This window comes from Hippocampus comes, unplaced genomic scaffold (genome assembly GCF_001891065.2).
Source record: "Hippocampus comes isolate QL1 unplaced genomic scaffold, H_comes_QL1_v1.1 scaffold120, whole genome shotgun sequence".
NCBI classification, from domain to species: Eukaryota; Metazoa; Chordata; class Actinopteri; order Syngnathiformes; family Syngnathidae; genus Hippocampus; species Hippocampus comes.
In genome coordinates, this window is record NW_017805781.1 from 346381 (window position 1) to 362500 (window position 16120).

The 16120-nt window shown below is 39.5% G+C and overlaps 2 protein-coding genes across 2 annotated transcripts in view; one reads left to right on the forward strand and one right to left on the reverse strand.

Moving 5' to 3' along the window:
* The window catches only part of llgl2 (LLGL scribble cell polarity complex component 2), a 45429-nt gene extending 44837 nt beyond the window's left edge, over positions 1-592 (reverse strand). The window contains exon 1 of the mRNA XM_019884885.1: positions 323-592. The gene's annotated coding sequence lies outside the window, so the exon portion shown is untranslated. The remainder of the gene's footprint in view (positions 1-322) is intronic.
* Positions 593-5276: 4684 nt separating this feature from the next.
* galk1 (galactokinase 1) lies at positions 5277-14180 on the forward strand. The gene is made up of 8 exons (XM_019884899.1): positions 5277-5540; positions 5618-5840; positions 7341-7460; positions 8786-8921; positions 9914-10095; positions 11110-11260; positions 11585-11747; positions 13527-14180. The coding sequence occupies exons 1-8, from the start codon at positions 5376-5378 to the stop codon at positions 13599-13601; spliced, it is 1215 nt and encodes a 404-aa protein (XP_019740458.1). The 5' UTR covers positions 5277-5375; the 3' UTR covers positions 13602-14180.
* Positions 14181-16120: the final 1940 nt, after the last annotated feature.

A 16120-nucleotide genomic window follows, 5' to 3' on the forward strand; every position in this document is an offset into this window, starting at 1 on the left:
TATATACACCATTCTCCTCATGTATCAAAAACACGCCATATCATATTGCCATCGCACAGGTGAAAGTTGCTACCGTTGCTAAGTTTTACGAGAAGGCTAGCTCGTTAGCAATGTTGCGGTACCGATGAATGTCCTGACTTGTACGTGTTCAATGTGCAAGAACAAGAAGAGAAACAGGTGGCTCTGAGGAATACTGTGCTGTTTCACTTGTCAATAAACCCAACAACTGTGTGTCCCTCTAGAAAAAAAGTCGCACACTCTCGCGCGACCCTGAACAGGGTGACTGGTCTAGAAACTAGATGGATAGCAATACTCTGCCCACCTGAATCCAAACGGCCGTTGCCGAGTTGATCTTCACTCTGTTTAAATCGGCAGAAGATGTTGTTTAGGTGTCAATGTCCGGTATTTGAGTTGGATCTCCCCGTCGTGTCGAGTAAATGGGAATGAACGTAAAGTTCAGTGAGAATCCACAATAAAGGTCCGTATGGGAGGGAAACAACAACAACGAAACTCGACTTGAAGTGGTAAAGTATCCCCGGGTTCAATACAGTAGCTCCTCCGAGACAAGCAGCTTTAAAACTGACTCCGCCCTCCCTCTCGCGTTCAATAGAACCTCAAGAACTTCGGTACAAAGTGACGCCTACTTCCGCATCCGTATTCCCTGTTTCTTTTCAGGAAGAATAGGTCGACGATATTGAATTTAGTTTTAAATACATTAAAAGACTACAATGCCTAGATTCTAAATCAGAAACCATAAAATGCCTATAAACGTATTTGACTATCACTTTTACGTTTTACTTTACACTCGGTTTTAATTAACATAAAACTAAAAGCGTTTTCCAGAATCACTTTTTTTCTGTTTAACATTTGGCCACAAACGCAAATATTGGATACTTCTGACGAATAGAATTTGATTAACTACCAATGTCTTCTTCTTACTATTACATTATTATTATTATTATTATTATTATTATTATTATTATTATTTAATGAGGCTGCACGGTGTCTTTTTAGAAAAGGGGGCGAGGGCATTGTAAAATGTCAACGTTGTTTCTGTGATGGACATGAGATGCCGTCCAATGTTTTGCACGAGCTGTTTCTGAACTTCTGACAAATGGTTCACGCACGAAGGCGGAACTGAGGGGCGGAAGCATCAGACATGACGCGGGGCGCTGCAGAAGCCTATTTTTTGTGAATCGATTTTTACTGAACATTACCTTTTTGTCAACGTCAAAGCATGGGCTAATACAGAACTTTTGATGAAGAGAGCACAAAAATATTCTGACCTGTTGAAGGTTATTCCCACTTGCCTTGCTGTAATTGTATGGTGCTGTGTGCAACTGTATGGAGCCCAATGTACAGGAATCATTATTTTATGTTGGCCACAAATATGGATTGTTGACACTTGCCTCCGACTAGACTAGCGTAGCCATAAGCAAGCAGCTCAAAATATTGTGTCGTTTGTATCTGTGTGCAGGAATCTTTATTTCGTGTTGTCCACAAATATGGACTGCGCTGACACTTTGCTCGCACCAGCCTAGTGTCTCTGAAGGCACGCAACTCTGAGAGGCATGTCGTGACTAACTAAAGTTCATATCCAGAGGTGTCTAAAGTACTTTTGTTCATTACCCAAGCAGAAGTATATACAGGTGTACTGCGATTTAAAAAGCCATGAGAAGTTTAATTATCAACTCCAGCTTTTTACTTCAGTAAAAGTATAAAACTAATGGTTTTAAAATGACTTAAAGTATAAAAGTGAAAGCATTGCAAGGTGAAAAAAATGTATTGAAGTGCAAGTCAAGTCAAACATTTTCTTTTCAACATGTTCTTTGTGCCCTGTTGGTCTAAACACGGTTTTCTGATTAATTCATGAAATAATAATTAAACACATGAATCCACCCCACCCCCAAATTGTGCACTTGACTAAAAAGACAAAAGCTTGGCTGCATCAAAGAATGATATTGTGCACTTCCCCATCTCACCACACACAAAAAAAAAACATTTTATAAAGAACATAAAAATTATAATGCTACATAAAAATTCTACTTTTAAATTTACCTGTTTCAGCTGCAAAAAGTCCAACTTATATGGCATGTCATCACTAACCTTTCAAGGAAGGAAGTAAGGGTACATTCAAATTTGGGATGTGTGAGGACAACAGATGTAAGAGCCCAAAATAATTTGTGTTACTTTACAAATATTGAATACAGTATAGCAATAATTACAATAACAGATATCTATAATAAAGTTGAATGTCAAACACGATATCACACACCAAGCGAGCTTGTAACAATGACTCACAGCCTGTTGCTTGCCAGCAAACTATGACGTCTCGTTAGCCATAGCCTGTTCTAATGGACTGCAGAGCATACGGAAGGACGGATGGTGGTGGAAAAGGAAAATCAACTTGCATTCGAAATCTTGGATCCACATCAACAACCAAAGTTCAGAAAAAAAATATATATATATAGTTATGAGTAAATAAATTAGATTAATGAGAAATAAATAAATGAGAAAATAAATTTATGAGTAGGATTTTGTTGTTGTTGTTATTGTTGTTGTTGTTGTTTTCCCTCTCATTTCATTGCTGCCTTTGTTACTGCTCCATATTTTCCTACTCCGGTAGGTGCACCAAACGTTGGTTTGCCAACCACCAAATAATCTAGACAAGAAGAAGACGAAATTCATCTGTCCTGTTCAAAATGGAAGAACCTTCAGAGTTCATGTAATAAAAATGGTGTGTGTCCCCCTGTGGCAGTAGTAACACTTCACCTTGGACTGATAGTGGATATGATTAAAAATTCCGTCCTGGTCGAAATGCCTCTACACCAGTGCTGTGCAATATGGCCAAAATTTTATCTTCATATTTTTGCCAGATATCTTGATAATGATATTTTAACGATATTACGATGGATTCAGCGAAGACGAAGCACATATTTTTTAAAGATAAAACACAAAATCAATCCAAAAGGCTGGAAAGTGTATTTTTTTCTCTATTATTAGAAGTTACTGACAGACATACAGTAAGTAAACATTAACAAAGTCAGCAATCATCAATAATCAAAATAATCAAAATGTATTAAATTCACATTGTACTGTAATGTGCTTTGTTGACAGTAACAATTTATGCCACATCAAAAGTATTTGCTGTGTTCGCATGCGTGTATGTTAAATGCATCAATCTGTGTCATCATGTACCAATTTGTCCTTGGACGACCTTTGTGAGGATCAGTGTTCAGAAAATGGACGGATGTGTTGCGTGGCTTGAAAACAAGGCAACCATTAACCCTGTACTTGACAATGGTTATACAGTATATGCACTGATGCATGACATGACGATGTAATGTGTGGACTCCCAGTGATATGAACTATGCCACACAAGATCGTTTTGAGGCTCAGCATGCAAAATGCTGCATTGTATGATTTTTTAATCAACAAAAATATCGCGAGTTGCAACAGAAATTGTACATCGACAATCATCATGAGGTGTGGATATATTGAAAGGCTCTGGCTAACTCCGTTTCAAGTGAATGGACCGGAGGAACTGGGCAGAAATTTTTTCAACAAGCTAGATCGTTTTGAGGCTCCCCATAAAAAATGCTGCATTGTATGATTTTTTTAATCAACAAAAAGATCGCGAGTTGCAACAGAAATTGTACATGGACGATCATCATGAGGTGTGGATATATTGAAAGGCTCTGGCTAACTCCCTTTCAAGTGAATGGACCGGAGGAACTGGGCAGAAATTTTTTCAACAAGCTATGCTATTTTAGCCGCTGGTAATTGTGAAATTAAAAATATGGACACAGAATGTTCTGAAACACAACATAACCCACACAACCGTAAATACTTGACAGCATATTGCTGTGTCACAAATCGCAAGTCGCTTTGTCTAGCATCGGCTGTTTAGGTCCCCTCCCTCTCTCCCTCGACCCTTCCCTCCCTTTCATAAAACGATTGCCACTGCCTCGATTTAACTGTCGATCTACGCTAAACTTGAAAAGGAGTATGTGGTTGGTTTGACTGAGTTTTATCCGCAACCCAAGCTGGCGTGATCACGTGACTGATATCGTCCTAATTTCGTTGTTAATATCTTGAATGTTCATATCTCGATGATGATACGTTAACAATATATTGCGCAACCCCAGAGTCTACAGTACACCATCATTTGGACATCGGCAATGGTGCCTCTGGATTGGAAGGCCGGGTTGGTGGTCGCCCTTTTTAAGTAAGGGGATCGGAGTGTTCTTCCAACTGCCGTGGGATCAGCCCACAGTCTTCCTGGAAACAATTTGTGTCCTCAGTTCCCAAACGTTTTTTGAATGTTGTTCTTCAAACAAGGTGATGTAACAGTGGTAAACGTGACCATGGCCCAGCTTCTTTGGAACATGTTGCAACCATAAAATTTAAAGTGAACAATTATTTGCTGAAAACAATAACGTTTATCGATTTGAACATTAAATATCTTGTCTTTGTAGTGTATTCAATTAAAGATGAATTGTTCATGATTTGCACATCATTGTACAGTATTCTGTTTTTTTTTAATGTTAAACACAATGTCCCAACTTAATTGGAATTGGGTTTGTGAGTATAGTGTAACATAATTAGTTTTCTTTTCAATAATAATAAAAAAAGGTTTTGATAAAAACAAATTTGCCAATGGAACAAGAAAAATTCTAACATTTATAACAAACACTGGTTTGTGGGGGGGTGGGGGGTTGCTCTCATTGAAGAAACAAAACAAAAAAAAATTTCCAATGGGAGTGTGAAGTCAGTCAAAATTATCAATAATAACTCAAGCTACAGCTCTCGAGAGGTTGTTACTGATTTAAATCCCCAAAACTTTATTTAAACAACGTATCCAGACATATTGTAATGCCCTTCAGTACGGAAAGAAGGATGCACGCAGTCGCTGATGCAATCTGTCGTTTTTTTAATAAACAAAAAGAGCAATAACACACACATTCATAGGAGTTGTTTAGGTGTCAACTCACGCCCACGCGCTCCACACCCAGACTAACTACTGGAGAACAATACTGTATTAACCCAACCTGGCTCCTCCCCTCTCTATGACGTCACACGAATAAAAGAAATAGATATTGCACTATACAAAATTATAATATTGAAATACAGTAACACACAACTTCAGCAAATGCTCAAAACACGCCTGGGAGGAAACAAAGAATATAAAAGCCAAAAAAAAAAAAAAGAGCGATAAGTTTCAAAGGACAATGTGTATACGTTTTGTGACGTCAAGGTCTAGCGCGAATAACGTTTCGATACGTGCCTCTCCAAGTTGACGTGCTTTCCGGACACAATTTAAACCCTCGGCATAATTCGTCTCCGCATTACGAGTTACAGTTAACCTCAATAGAATGGCCGCTCCGGTTCCAAGCTTGGGTCAGCTTGTTTCGGAGGCTACTTCTTTGTTCAAACAAATGTTTGACGACGAAGCTCCTCAGTTTGCAGTGTGTGCTCCGGGAAGGGTCAACCTGATCGGGGAGCACACGGACTACAACCAGGGATACGTACTTCCAATGGTAAAATATTTTGTTGCTCCAACCCTCGTGACAGAGACGGAAATTGCTCAGTGACCAAAATTGCGTTTGTAAGCCAGGCATTACCCCTGGTCACTGTGGTGGTTGGAAGTGCCTCATCTGATCCGGAAGCTACCATTGTCACTGCAAGCGAGCATGCCGATGAACCCAGGAGAGTCGACCTGAGACTGCCAAAGGGAACATTCCCACTCTCTCCAGGGCTGCCAAATGAGGGACTCCCACTATCTCCGGGGTTACCACACTGGGCCAACTATGTGAAAGGCGTTATACATCACTACAGAGGTAAAATACACATAACTATTATTTACTAGAAGGGCCAATTCATAGCTGAAGTTATCACAAGGCTCTTTAACATACTGGGCTCATTTCAAGTCACTTAGGTTCGGAAATTCACTCTGACACCCACAAGATTGATTGTGTTCGGAGAGGTAGGACTGTGTGGGGGTAATGTACAGTGGAGTGTAACTCGAAACGTTCAAAAATCGAGGTAATATTTGCCATTGAAATAAAATGGAAATGCAATTAACCATTGCATCCCAGAAATTAAGTTTTTGGTTTCTTTTTAAACCAGCATGTGGTTCAAATTAAATATACTGTGATACAATATAGAAACACACACTATTATCAAGAAAACACTTGAGAAAAAAAAAGTATTGATTGCTCATTAAACAGAGCAGGGCAAACGGGGGAAGAGGCTTGCGGTCTCCTACCACAATAACAGAGAAAATCTGATTCAAGTGTTTCTTTTCTAGTTGCTTTTACCATATCAATTCAATATACACAATACAATGCATCCTGATTTATATAGCGCTTTCACAACAGCTGCAGCTGTAACAAAGCGCTTTACAAAACAGTTAACAAAAAATAAAATATAAAATAAAATCAGAATCAGGATCATCTTTATTGGCCAAGTATGTGGAACACACAAGGAATTTGTCTCTGGTAGTACAGGCTACCCTCGTATCATCATATCATCAAATAATAAACATAACACATAACATAAAAACATGGACAGTCGTGCACGCTTAACCGCTTTTCCCTCATCCGCTTTGTTGGACGCAGTTCTCGATGAAAGAGGAGAGAATCAACGTGTCCTTTCACCAGTAGATCAGAGACTTCATGCTCAAAATGTGCACACGTCGGCTACAAGCTAAATTTGAAAGTCAACAAGAAGCTGTAGCGTCCATTGATGAAAAAAGAGATTGGTTCGCCTCTCCTGTCCCATGTAAATCCACTTCAATTCCAACCGGCAACTCTCAGTTCCAAATACAGGGAAACGTGTCTTTTTCTGTTTTAAAAAAACATGCAGTGGGATGTTGTATTGTCATTTAAAAAGTTTAATTCACGACAAACAGCGATTTGTGGTTGGATGATTATGAATGCAGTGATGGAACTTCTGCCTTCATATGCAATAGCTTCTGCCTTCAGCCACAGAGTTTTTAGATCACAGCACTGCATTAGGCACGTAGCACAAGAATTACATAGATCCATCCTATGTCCATACCAAGACCATTCATATATCGAAATTAATGGGAAAATAGAGCTCATCATTTTTCAACAAAAAAAATTGACTTTTCTTGCAACTGTATACGGTGCATAGAAAGTTGAAAGTGAGGACCATCTCCAAGAGGTCGCCATTGATGAAAAGGGGAGATGGATTTGCCCTGTGCCTCTGGAAGTCCAGCATCATATACTTTTGTCTTTGTGGTGTGTAGAGGTGTAGGCTCTTTGCCGAGCCCCACTCGGACAGTTGATCATATTCGACTATCTTCTGTTTTTCAGCTCACCCGCTCCCAGGTTTCAAAGCTGTGGTGGTCTCCAGTGTCACCCTGGGGGCAGGTCTCTCCAGCTCAGCTTCTTTCGAAGTGGCCTTTTACACATTTCTGCAGCAACTCAAGCCAGGTCAGAGATCAACAGTTACACTATATTAAAAACTTAAGAGTACAGACGCTCCCCGACTTACGAACATCCGAGTTATGAACAACGGTACATATGAACATTTTTACAGGTATGTCGAAAAAGAAAAGAAAAAGTTAGATTTTGTATTGCGCGCCTTTTTCCGAGTACAGTACAGGTACTGTAGTGCTTCTTTCCGCCGCTAATACCGACGTGAGGCGCTGTGAGAGCTCGCCCAGCATCAAACCCCGAATCCGGCTTCCTCTGCCCAGTTGTTAAATATCTCGTGCATCCATTATTCAATATGGTTGGTGAAAAGCGAAAGGCTTCTAGTGAGAGTGGAAGTGTAAAGAAGAGGCAAGCCATTTCATTTCAAATGAAAGTGGCAATAATAAAGAAGCTTGATGCGGGTGAGGAAAATGGTGAGCGTTGCACGTGCATACAACATGAATCGTTCGACCATCGGTACCATTTATAAACAGAAAGATCGCATAATGGAACACGTGAAAGGTGCAGTGCCGATGCAATCGCCTATTATTAGCAAGTAAACATACTTATATAAGCCTTAAACATACATTCCATACAAAATATAGCACTGAAGCAACTTATGAACAAATTCACCTTACGAACGATCGTTCGGAACGTATCTCGTTGGTAAGCTGGGGAGCGTCTGGATGCTGTTTTTGTTCAGTTTTCTCCCAAGTGTTTTGAATTAAAATTAAAATGTATAATAGTTTTGATTATAAGGGTTTTATTGAACAACAACGTAATGGGAAATGACTCAAAGTAATAGGGCTGTGTGGTATGGAAATCCTCTATCACGAATGTAGACCATTTTTAGATCATGATAACAATATACCATGATCAGTTTTCATTTATTCTTAAAAAAATAAATGAGGGTTAAAAGGCCTTTAGAATTTTTTTTAATAAAAAATTAAATTCAAAAAAATTAATAAAAAAAAATTGTTGTAACCCTACAACAATGATCTGGGATTGCTTGGTCTTGAACGGGGGAGATGTGTGTTGACAGTTCTGAGGTAATAATGAGTTCCAGTGTATGACCTATGGATATGAGTGGGTTGAAAAATACTTTGAGTGAAATTAATGTTCAGAAAATTTTTATAGAAATCAACTGCAACTGAGTCAAATGGATCATTGATATGCAAGTCACCTAAAATAATGACTTGGCTATACTTCGAGATAAGGGACAGGATTTTTGAAAAAATCTGTGATAAACAATGAACATCGCTGCGCAGTGTGATTGTCGAAATTGTTGTATGAGCTTTCATATTTTTTCTGATTATTTTTGCTTTTTGCTTGTTTTTCAATAGATGACGGAGACAAAGTATCCAAAGCAATTGCATGTCAGCAGGCCGAGCACACTCATGCCGGTGTGCCTTGTGGCATCATGGATCAGCTCGTGTCGGTTCTTGGGATGGAGGGGCATGCGTTGCTGATTGACTGCAGGTTGGTACATGTCAAGGAAGAATAAACTCTTAGAACACAAACTGTTGATACCCCTCTGTTAATAAAAAACAAAAAAACCTGAGGGTGGGGTTACGAGACCAGCAGCTTAAGCAGGGACGCCCAGTCTTCCGCTCCCCCAGCCACTTCATCCAGGTCCTCTTGGGGATTCTGAGGCATAGTCTCTCCGGCGTGTCCTGGGTCGTGCCCAGGGCCTCCTCCCGGTGAGACATGCCCGTAACACCTCACCAGGGTGGTGTCCAGGAGCCATCCCAATCAGATGCCCGAGCCACCTAATCTGGCAACTCTCAATGCGGCGGAGCAGTGGCTTGACTCTGAGCCCCTCCTAGATGACCAAGCATCTCACCCTATCTCTTAAGGGAGAGCCAGGACACCTTACGGAGGAAATTCATTTCAGCCGCAAAGATGATGGTAGCCTAAACTTAACATTTTCTTGCGCAACTTTTTGAGGCAATCGTTGCAATCAATTTTTGTAACTTTCAATGAGACTTTTGCACCTCTCAGCAGGTATTTTGGCCATCCACAAGGGGCTGAATATCCTTTAGAAGTCTCGCTTGTCTCCTTTGTCCTTCGTTTAGTCAGTAGTTAACTATGCTTTTGGTATTCTCTTTGTTTCATAATGGCTGTGCAGAGCTCACGAAGTAGTCTGTTTGAGTGTGTGTTGGCGAATGCACGTGTCAATTCGTGCTGGGCAGAAGAACTCTTTTTACGTCACAATTGGTATCTGCTAATAATCACCACTAGATGGCACTGGAACACTAACAGGGAAATAACTCAATGAGGACTATAAAAAGACTGTAACTTAACACCATTTATAAGGTGCATCGGATTATAGGGCGCACTGTCGGCTTTTCTGAAAATGGAATGCTTTTAGATGCGCTTTAGAGTAAATGCGGTATATTATAGTCAGAGGAGAAGACACAATTGAGTCCAGGCTCTTCACCTTGTATGGCTGCGTTGTCATTTTCCTGCAGGTCGCTGGAGTCCACCCCCGTCCAGTTAACAGTTCCAGGTCTCGTCTTTCTCATCACCAACTCCAATGTCAAACATTCTTTGGCAAGTAGCAACTATGCCTTGAGACGTGCACAGTGTGAGAAGGCTGCCTCAATCCTGGGGAAACCCAGTCTAAGAGATGTGACCATGAATGACCTGGAAGGTTTGAACATTTTAATCATCATATTCCAGACTATTCTAGGCAACACTTTATTTAGTCAAGCCATGACCGTTCTTCATCCAGGGCTCTTGTGCATTCCTCATTCCTTATATTTTTCTTCCATTAAGTGGTGTATGTATGATACTGCATATTTTGGTATTGATCTGAGCGCAGTTAAAAAAATTAATAAATGTGAGCAAAATTAATCACTGTCATAAAAAAGTACTTTTTAGATATTTGATCTGTTCCCAGGTAGCCTGTTCACCTGTGGGATGTTCCAAGCAGGTGTTTGATGAGCACTCTAACTTTCTCAGTCTTTTTTGCCACCTGTCCAAACTTTTTTTGGAATATGTTGCAGCCATAAAATTCTAAGCTAATGATTATTTGCTTTAAAAAAGTTAATCAGTTTGAAAATGAGATGTCTTTGTAGTGCATTCAATTACTGAAAATGTATGTTGAACAATATTTGCAAATCATTGTACAGTGGTACCTCTACTTACAAAATTAATATGTTCTGGAAGAAATGTCTTCACGAGAAAATGTTGTCAATAAAGACGCATGTTCCATGTAAATGCCCTAATCCGTTCCCAGGCCCCCAGAAATTCCGACATAAATGTTTTATAAAGCATAAAAAAATGCATCAAAAGATGTAATAAATACATGTTACAGTTATATTATTGCACAATAAATGAGTTGTGCATAGTGTAAAAAAAATGTAGAAAAATACATACAAATACATGTTACAATTTGATTACTGTATTGCATAATAAATGAGAGTTGTGCATAATATAAAAAACAGAATGGGGTGAAGAATAAAAATTAGGGTTATTTATTTATATTTTAACAGTATCATCATTATTTAATAAGAGGCAATATTTTCCTGTTTTCCTGTCATTTTTTACATTTACAGATCGACTCTGTCAGGGAAGTTCAGTGAATTAAACAAAAACTACACCGTATACCAACTTCCTGCTCAACACAGCAACAAGCTAACTTTGTCTGAACTCTACATTTCAGATGCAAGGGACCAACTTGACGACGTGACCTATCGTCGAGCTTTTCATGTTATTGGGGAGATCCAAAGGACCGTCAGAGGTGCAGAATACTTGAAGACGGGTGCCTATCAAGAGTTCGGCAAAGTCATGGTGGAAAGCCACAATTCCCTCAGGTACTGTAAAAAAAAAATGTAATTAAAAAAATGTTTTTTTTTTTATTTTAAAACTTAAAAAATATATATTTTGGTTTATCATGTGACCATTGGAGCCTATCGCACCATTCACACACATTATTATTATCGATTGAGCATCTTAGGTTCACCAACGATCAATGTTTTTATAATCTGCCTGCAAATGTGCAGATTTCTGTTATTTTCTTGCAGTTTTCCAGATCTTTTTGTCTTTTTTTTTTTTAAATCACAGGCACAGTTCTCATTTCCATGGTTTTCCAAAGTAGAGGTTTGTGATGACATTTATGTATGCTTCCTTTTTGTCAGAGATTTATATGAGGTGAGCTGTAAGGAGCTGGACGATCTGGTGTCCGTTGCCATGGAGGTGGAGGGAGTGTTTGGCAGCAGGATGACAGGTGGAGGATTTGGAGGTTGCACAATAACTTTGCTGAAGGCCCAGGTCGTTGACAGGGTGACACGTCACATACAGGTAAAGACATTCTGCATATTTCAAACATGTTAAAAAAAAAAAAAAAAAAAAAGCTAATTATAAAATAAAAAATAAAAACATACAAATTGTATATACACAGTCACATGTGCATACAGCTCATGCTTAACTTATTTACTCCCATAGACGTTTTTAAACGACTTTTCAGACTATGGTCCACAATTGGCTGGTACTGAATGAGTTAAAAAGGCCTGATAGTTATTCATAGCCGACTGCAGGAAGATCTCAAGCATATCTAATATTTACCTGGTTTGTTGTTTGGTCTTTCTTGGGCTCTCATGCTCCACTCACCATGCTTTCTGAGAACCACTCACATCAATTTCGTATATACTCAGGGTTGGAATAGTGAAGCTTGGAGCAAAACTTTTTGCGAGTGCATGTACCGCGCTGGCCAGGTCTGTTGACCTAATGAGAGGTCGACGGCTGCAGCCTGGAGCCTTGCCACTACCGGACGGTCGTGGATGCCGCCTTAGGGCTTTGGACACCTGGAAAGTGAGCACAACCAGCTGTTTAAGTGGGCCGGTATGCACGATTAATTGATGAATTACATTTTTATTTTGTAAACATTAGATCTAAATAGCCATCACTTGATGATAATCAAACAGGACATTCAAATTTACAGTGCGGAAAAAATTCTCTCTCTCTCTCGAAAATATACAGGCACACTGGTGTTTCTCAGAATGTATGGTCCACAAGTGTGAGACGAGAGAGCAAATATAAACTTTTTCAATCCATCCATCCATTTACTCGGTACATTTTAAAATGTGTGGCTTGGTAAAGCACTTTGGACAACATGAAGTGTCGGTAAGCACGATAAAAGTGCACTTCATTTTAGCATTTACTGTTCTGAATTGGATGTTTAATTGTGGGGGGCTATGGCAAAAGTACAATTAGTATTGAACTTGGTTTAAAGGTAAACATTGAGCCGATACTAGACAGACTCACGTTAGCCGATGCAAGGTACAAAAGTCAAAAATGAGTGACGGTGCGAGATGGTAAATTCGGTGTCAAAATTTGAATCAACCCTACATTAAATAACTACTGAGTTTTTCAGATGGTGAGAATTTTAGGACTGACATTATTTTTACATAAAGTCCTATTACATAAGTGCCAATGTTCAGCCCAACCAACGAGCCCTTCAATGGTTGGGTTCAACCACAGGGGACATTTTTTTTCTTTGACCTCATAGTTATACATTACAATGCATGGTAAAATGCGGTTGTATTGATTCAACTTAACAGAAAAATGAAAATATCTCAAAAATGTGGAAAAAAAGCAGACACTTTTAGATTAATATAAAAAAATACATTAAGGGACACATAAATGCCTCTCTGTGATTAAAATTTTCTGTTGAACAGTGTAATCGTAGAACAAAATGTTCTGTGGGTCTTGGAAAAATCAGTCAAAAATGCTCTAAAATTGTTGTGACTTGAAAATGTTTGCCATTGAATCAGTTCAATACAAAATAATTACAACAATAAATCATGAGACTGGCTTGGTCAAAATTAACCTTTGAGAGGTTGCGGTGTTAATGGAATCTAGCCCCAGTATGGAACCGTGCATCCATGTTGTCGGTCTGGAGGCAGTCTTTGAATTTACATTTTTTTTCAAATGAGCACAGATGAATCTCTACATTCATCGGAAATTGTAAGATTTTACAATTGGCTGCTTTGAGATGCTCATTGTGTGTGTGTGTGTGTGTGTGTGTGTGTGTGTGCGTGTGTGTGTGCGTGTGCGTGTGTTCACTTTCTGTTCTTCCAGGAGCGGTATAGTGGAACCCCAACTTTCTATGTTGCGACTCCTTCAGAGGGTGCTCGGGTTCTACAGCTGTCCTGAATTCTGCCAAAGCACTTTTTAATTGACTTTGAATGCTTCCTTATTTGTCCCCAGAATTTCTTCCATTGAAACTCAGAGGACCTATTAAGTACTGTCAATGGGGATTCCTTTTCATGATACTGTACTGTAAATCGCAAAGTGACAAGTGTCCTCCATTTTTTGTGGGATTTTCTAAAAAACATGAAAAACATCAAACTCTAAAATCCTCTTGAACGAATTAACCAAAAAAACACTCCGATTAAATTAAACCTCATACAAGCGACATTGCTGTTTATCTTTATATCACCAATATGACACAGCTGAACGATGCATTTCTGACTGGTTTTGTGAACGCGCCCATTCTGGCATCTGTGAGCGGTTTTTGAACATTTTTGTTCAATGGGTCCTGACGGAGGAAGAACCTTATTTGGCAACCCAAGCCATGGGGCATTATGCGGCCGCATGCGTCATCACATATAAAGCATGATCACATGGAGAAGGAAGACAAAAAAAAAAAAAAATCAACAACGTGGCAATTACCTTACTTGTTGGCGACAGACTAACTATATGTTAGCCCCTTGTACAGTTTGGTGGATTTGTAAAAAAAAAAATATATATGCTTATTTCATGATAAAAGCATGAAATTTGATGAAAACACAACAAACCCAATAGAAAATATTTAACAATATAGGGCCCTCGCAGATTTGACATTGGGCCTCATAGGGCAGCCATTTTCCAAAATGGCCACAACACACTTCGTATTTCTTTAATACCTACACATTTACTTCACCTAACATGCTAATAGAGTTGTGATTTTCAGGACACTGAATCTAACAGAACCGTGTATTTCATCTTGCATGTAGAGGTTATGGCCATTACAACAATCCTGGGCCCAAGTATTTTGAGTTAATATTCCAGTCATAGATCAACATAATTCCATGCTGTGCTGTATCATAAACAGGACTGTTTGTGCTATTTGTACATGCGTAAAAGGATGGGCACCAGACACCTCCTTGGGCCACTTGGGAGTTACAGTTCAAAATTGGACAGGGTCATGCGAGGGTGCTATAGCCCATCCTAGCTATGGGCGAAAGGCGATTACACCCTAAACTTGTTTTAAGTCAGTCGCAAGGGCACATATAGAGTCGGATAACCATTCAGACCCGCATCAACAGTCACTGAGCGGCAACCGACACAACGCTGCCCAGACACACAAGAACAGAACTTTCCCAACACTGCTCATATATTTAATCAATTAGCGTGTCATATTTTAGTTGTTCTGATCAGCCAGAAAAGTGAGTGATGCATGGTGGAGTCTCAAAAAGTACTCTGCCACTGGCAGCATGTGGCAGTGAGTTCACCAGATGTTTAAAGAAAACGTGAGGTAGGTACCAAATTATGAGACATGCCTGAATTGTCTCATTGTGATTTGGTGAGGCAACAAGGGGTGGCTCGCCCAGGATGCAAATCTAGCCAGGAACATCTGTCATTGTACCCATATGGTGACGTTTTTGACTGGTGAGATACTACTTCCCTGGTGTCTGATATAAAATAAAAAAAAATGAATCAAAATACAAGATGACCAGGCCTTTCAACTTTTACCTTCATTAAAATGTCTCAAATAAGGACAAAATTTGGCAGTGTTTGTTTTCAAAGCTTTTAATTTTGATGAAATAAATTGACAATTTATTTCATACTCTACGTCAACGACAATATGACAAGAAAAATAATCGTATAGCTCGTTCATGAAGTGGAGTTTTGCGGGAGATCCGTTTTGGTAAAAACAGCATATCTCCACTTAATATTCAACGTTCTGAAAGCCCCGACTGTAAAAGAACAGATGACTGGTATCCTAACTGGGTGTCTGATGTTTTTAACCCCCATGTAGTATCCGTGTCAAAATCACTACAGAATTCGACGAGTATGAATTTCTTGGAGCCAAACAGTACGTCCAGCACAAGATCGCTGGGGACTTCCAAGATGGCGACTATGTCTGCACATCCCAACCAGCCGGGGCTTGCTTTCCAGCACAAGATCGCTGGGGACTTCCAAGATGGCGACTAAGTGCACATCCTAACCAGCCGGGGCTTGCTTTCGTGTTAGCTAGGTCAATGGGCTTCTATGTAGTGCGCCAACGGAGCACAACACTGCCACATGCTGGCTGTGTCACGTTACATACCAGACTCCACTGTCACTGTTAAGTCACTTTTCTGGTCAGGAGAGTGATTAAATTTGTCACGCACTTTATGAAAATATTTCATACTTTTGAATGTCACCATGTGCAGAACGTGTGTGATAAAACATGTTTATTGGCCATATAAATAAAGATGTAGAGTGAAACCCCGTATTGGTGCGTGTATTGCTTTAAGAATCACGTGACCAATACAGGAACTGAATCGTTTCAATGTGCTGCCAAAGTGTGTTCATAAGGACCCAAACTATATCAACATGTCGTGGGTTTGTTGGCTGGAGTTTTGCTAAATTATGGATCGTTCTAAGAAGTTTTCCCCAGTGTCGAATAATTTTGATCTAGGTAAATC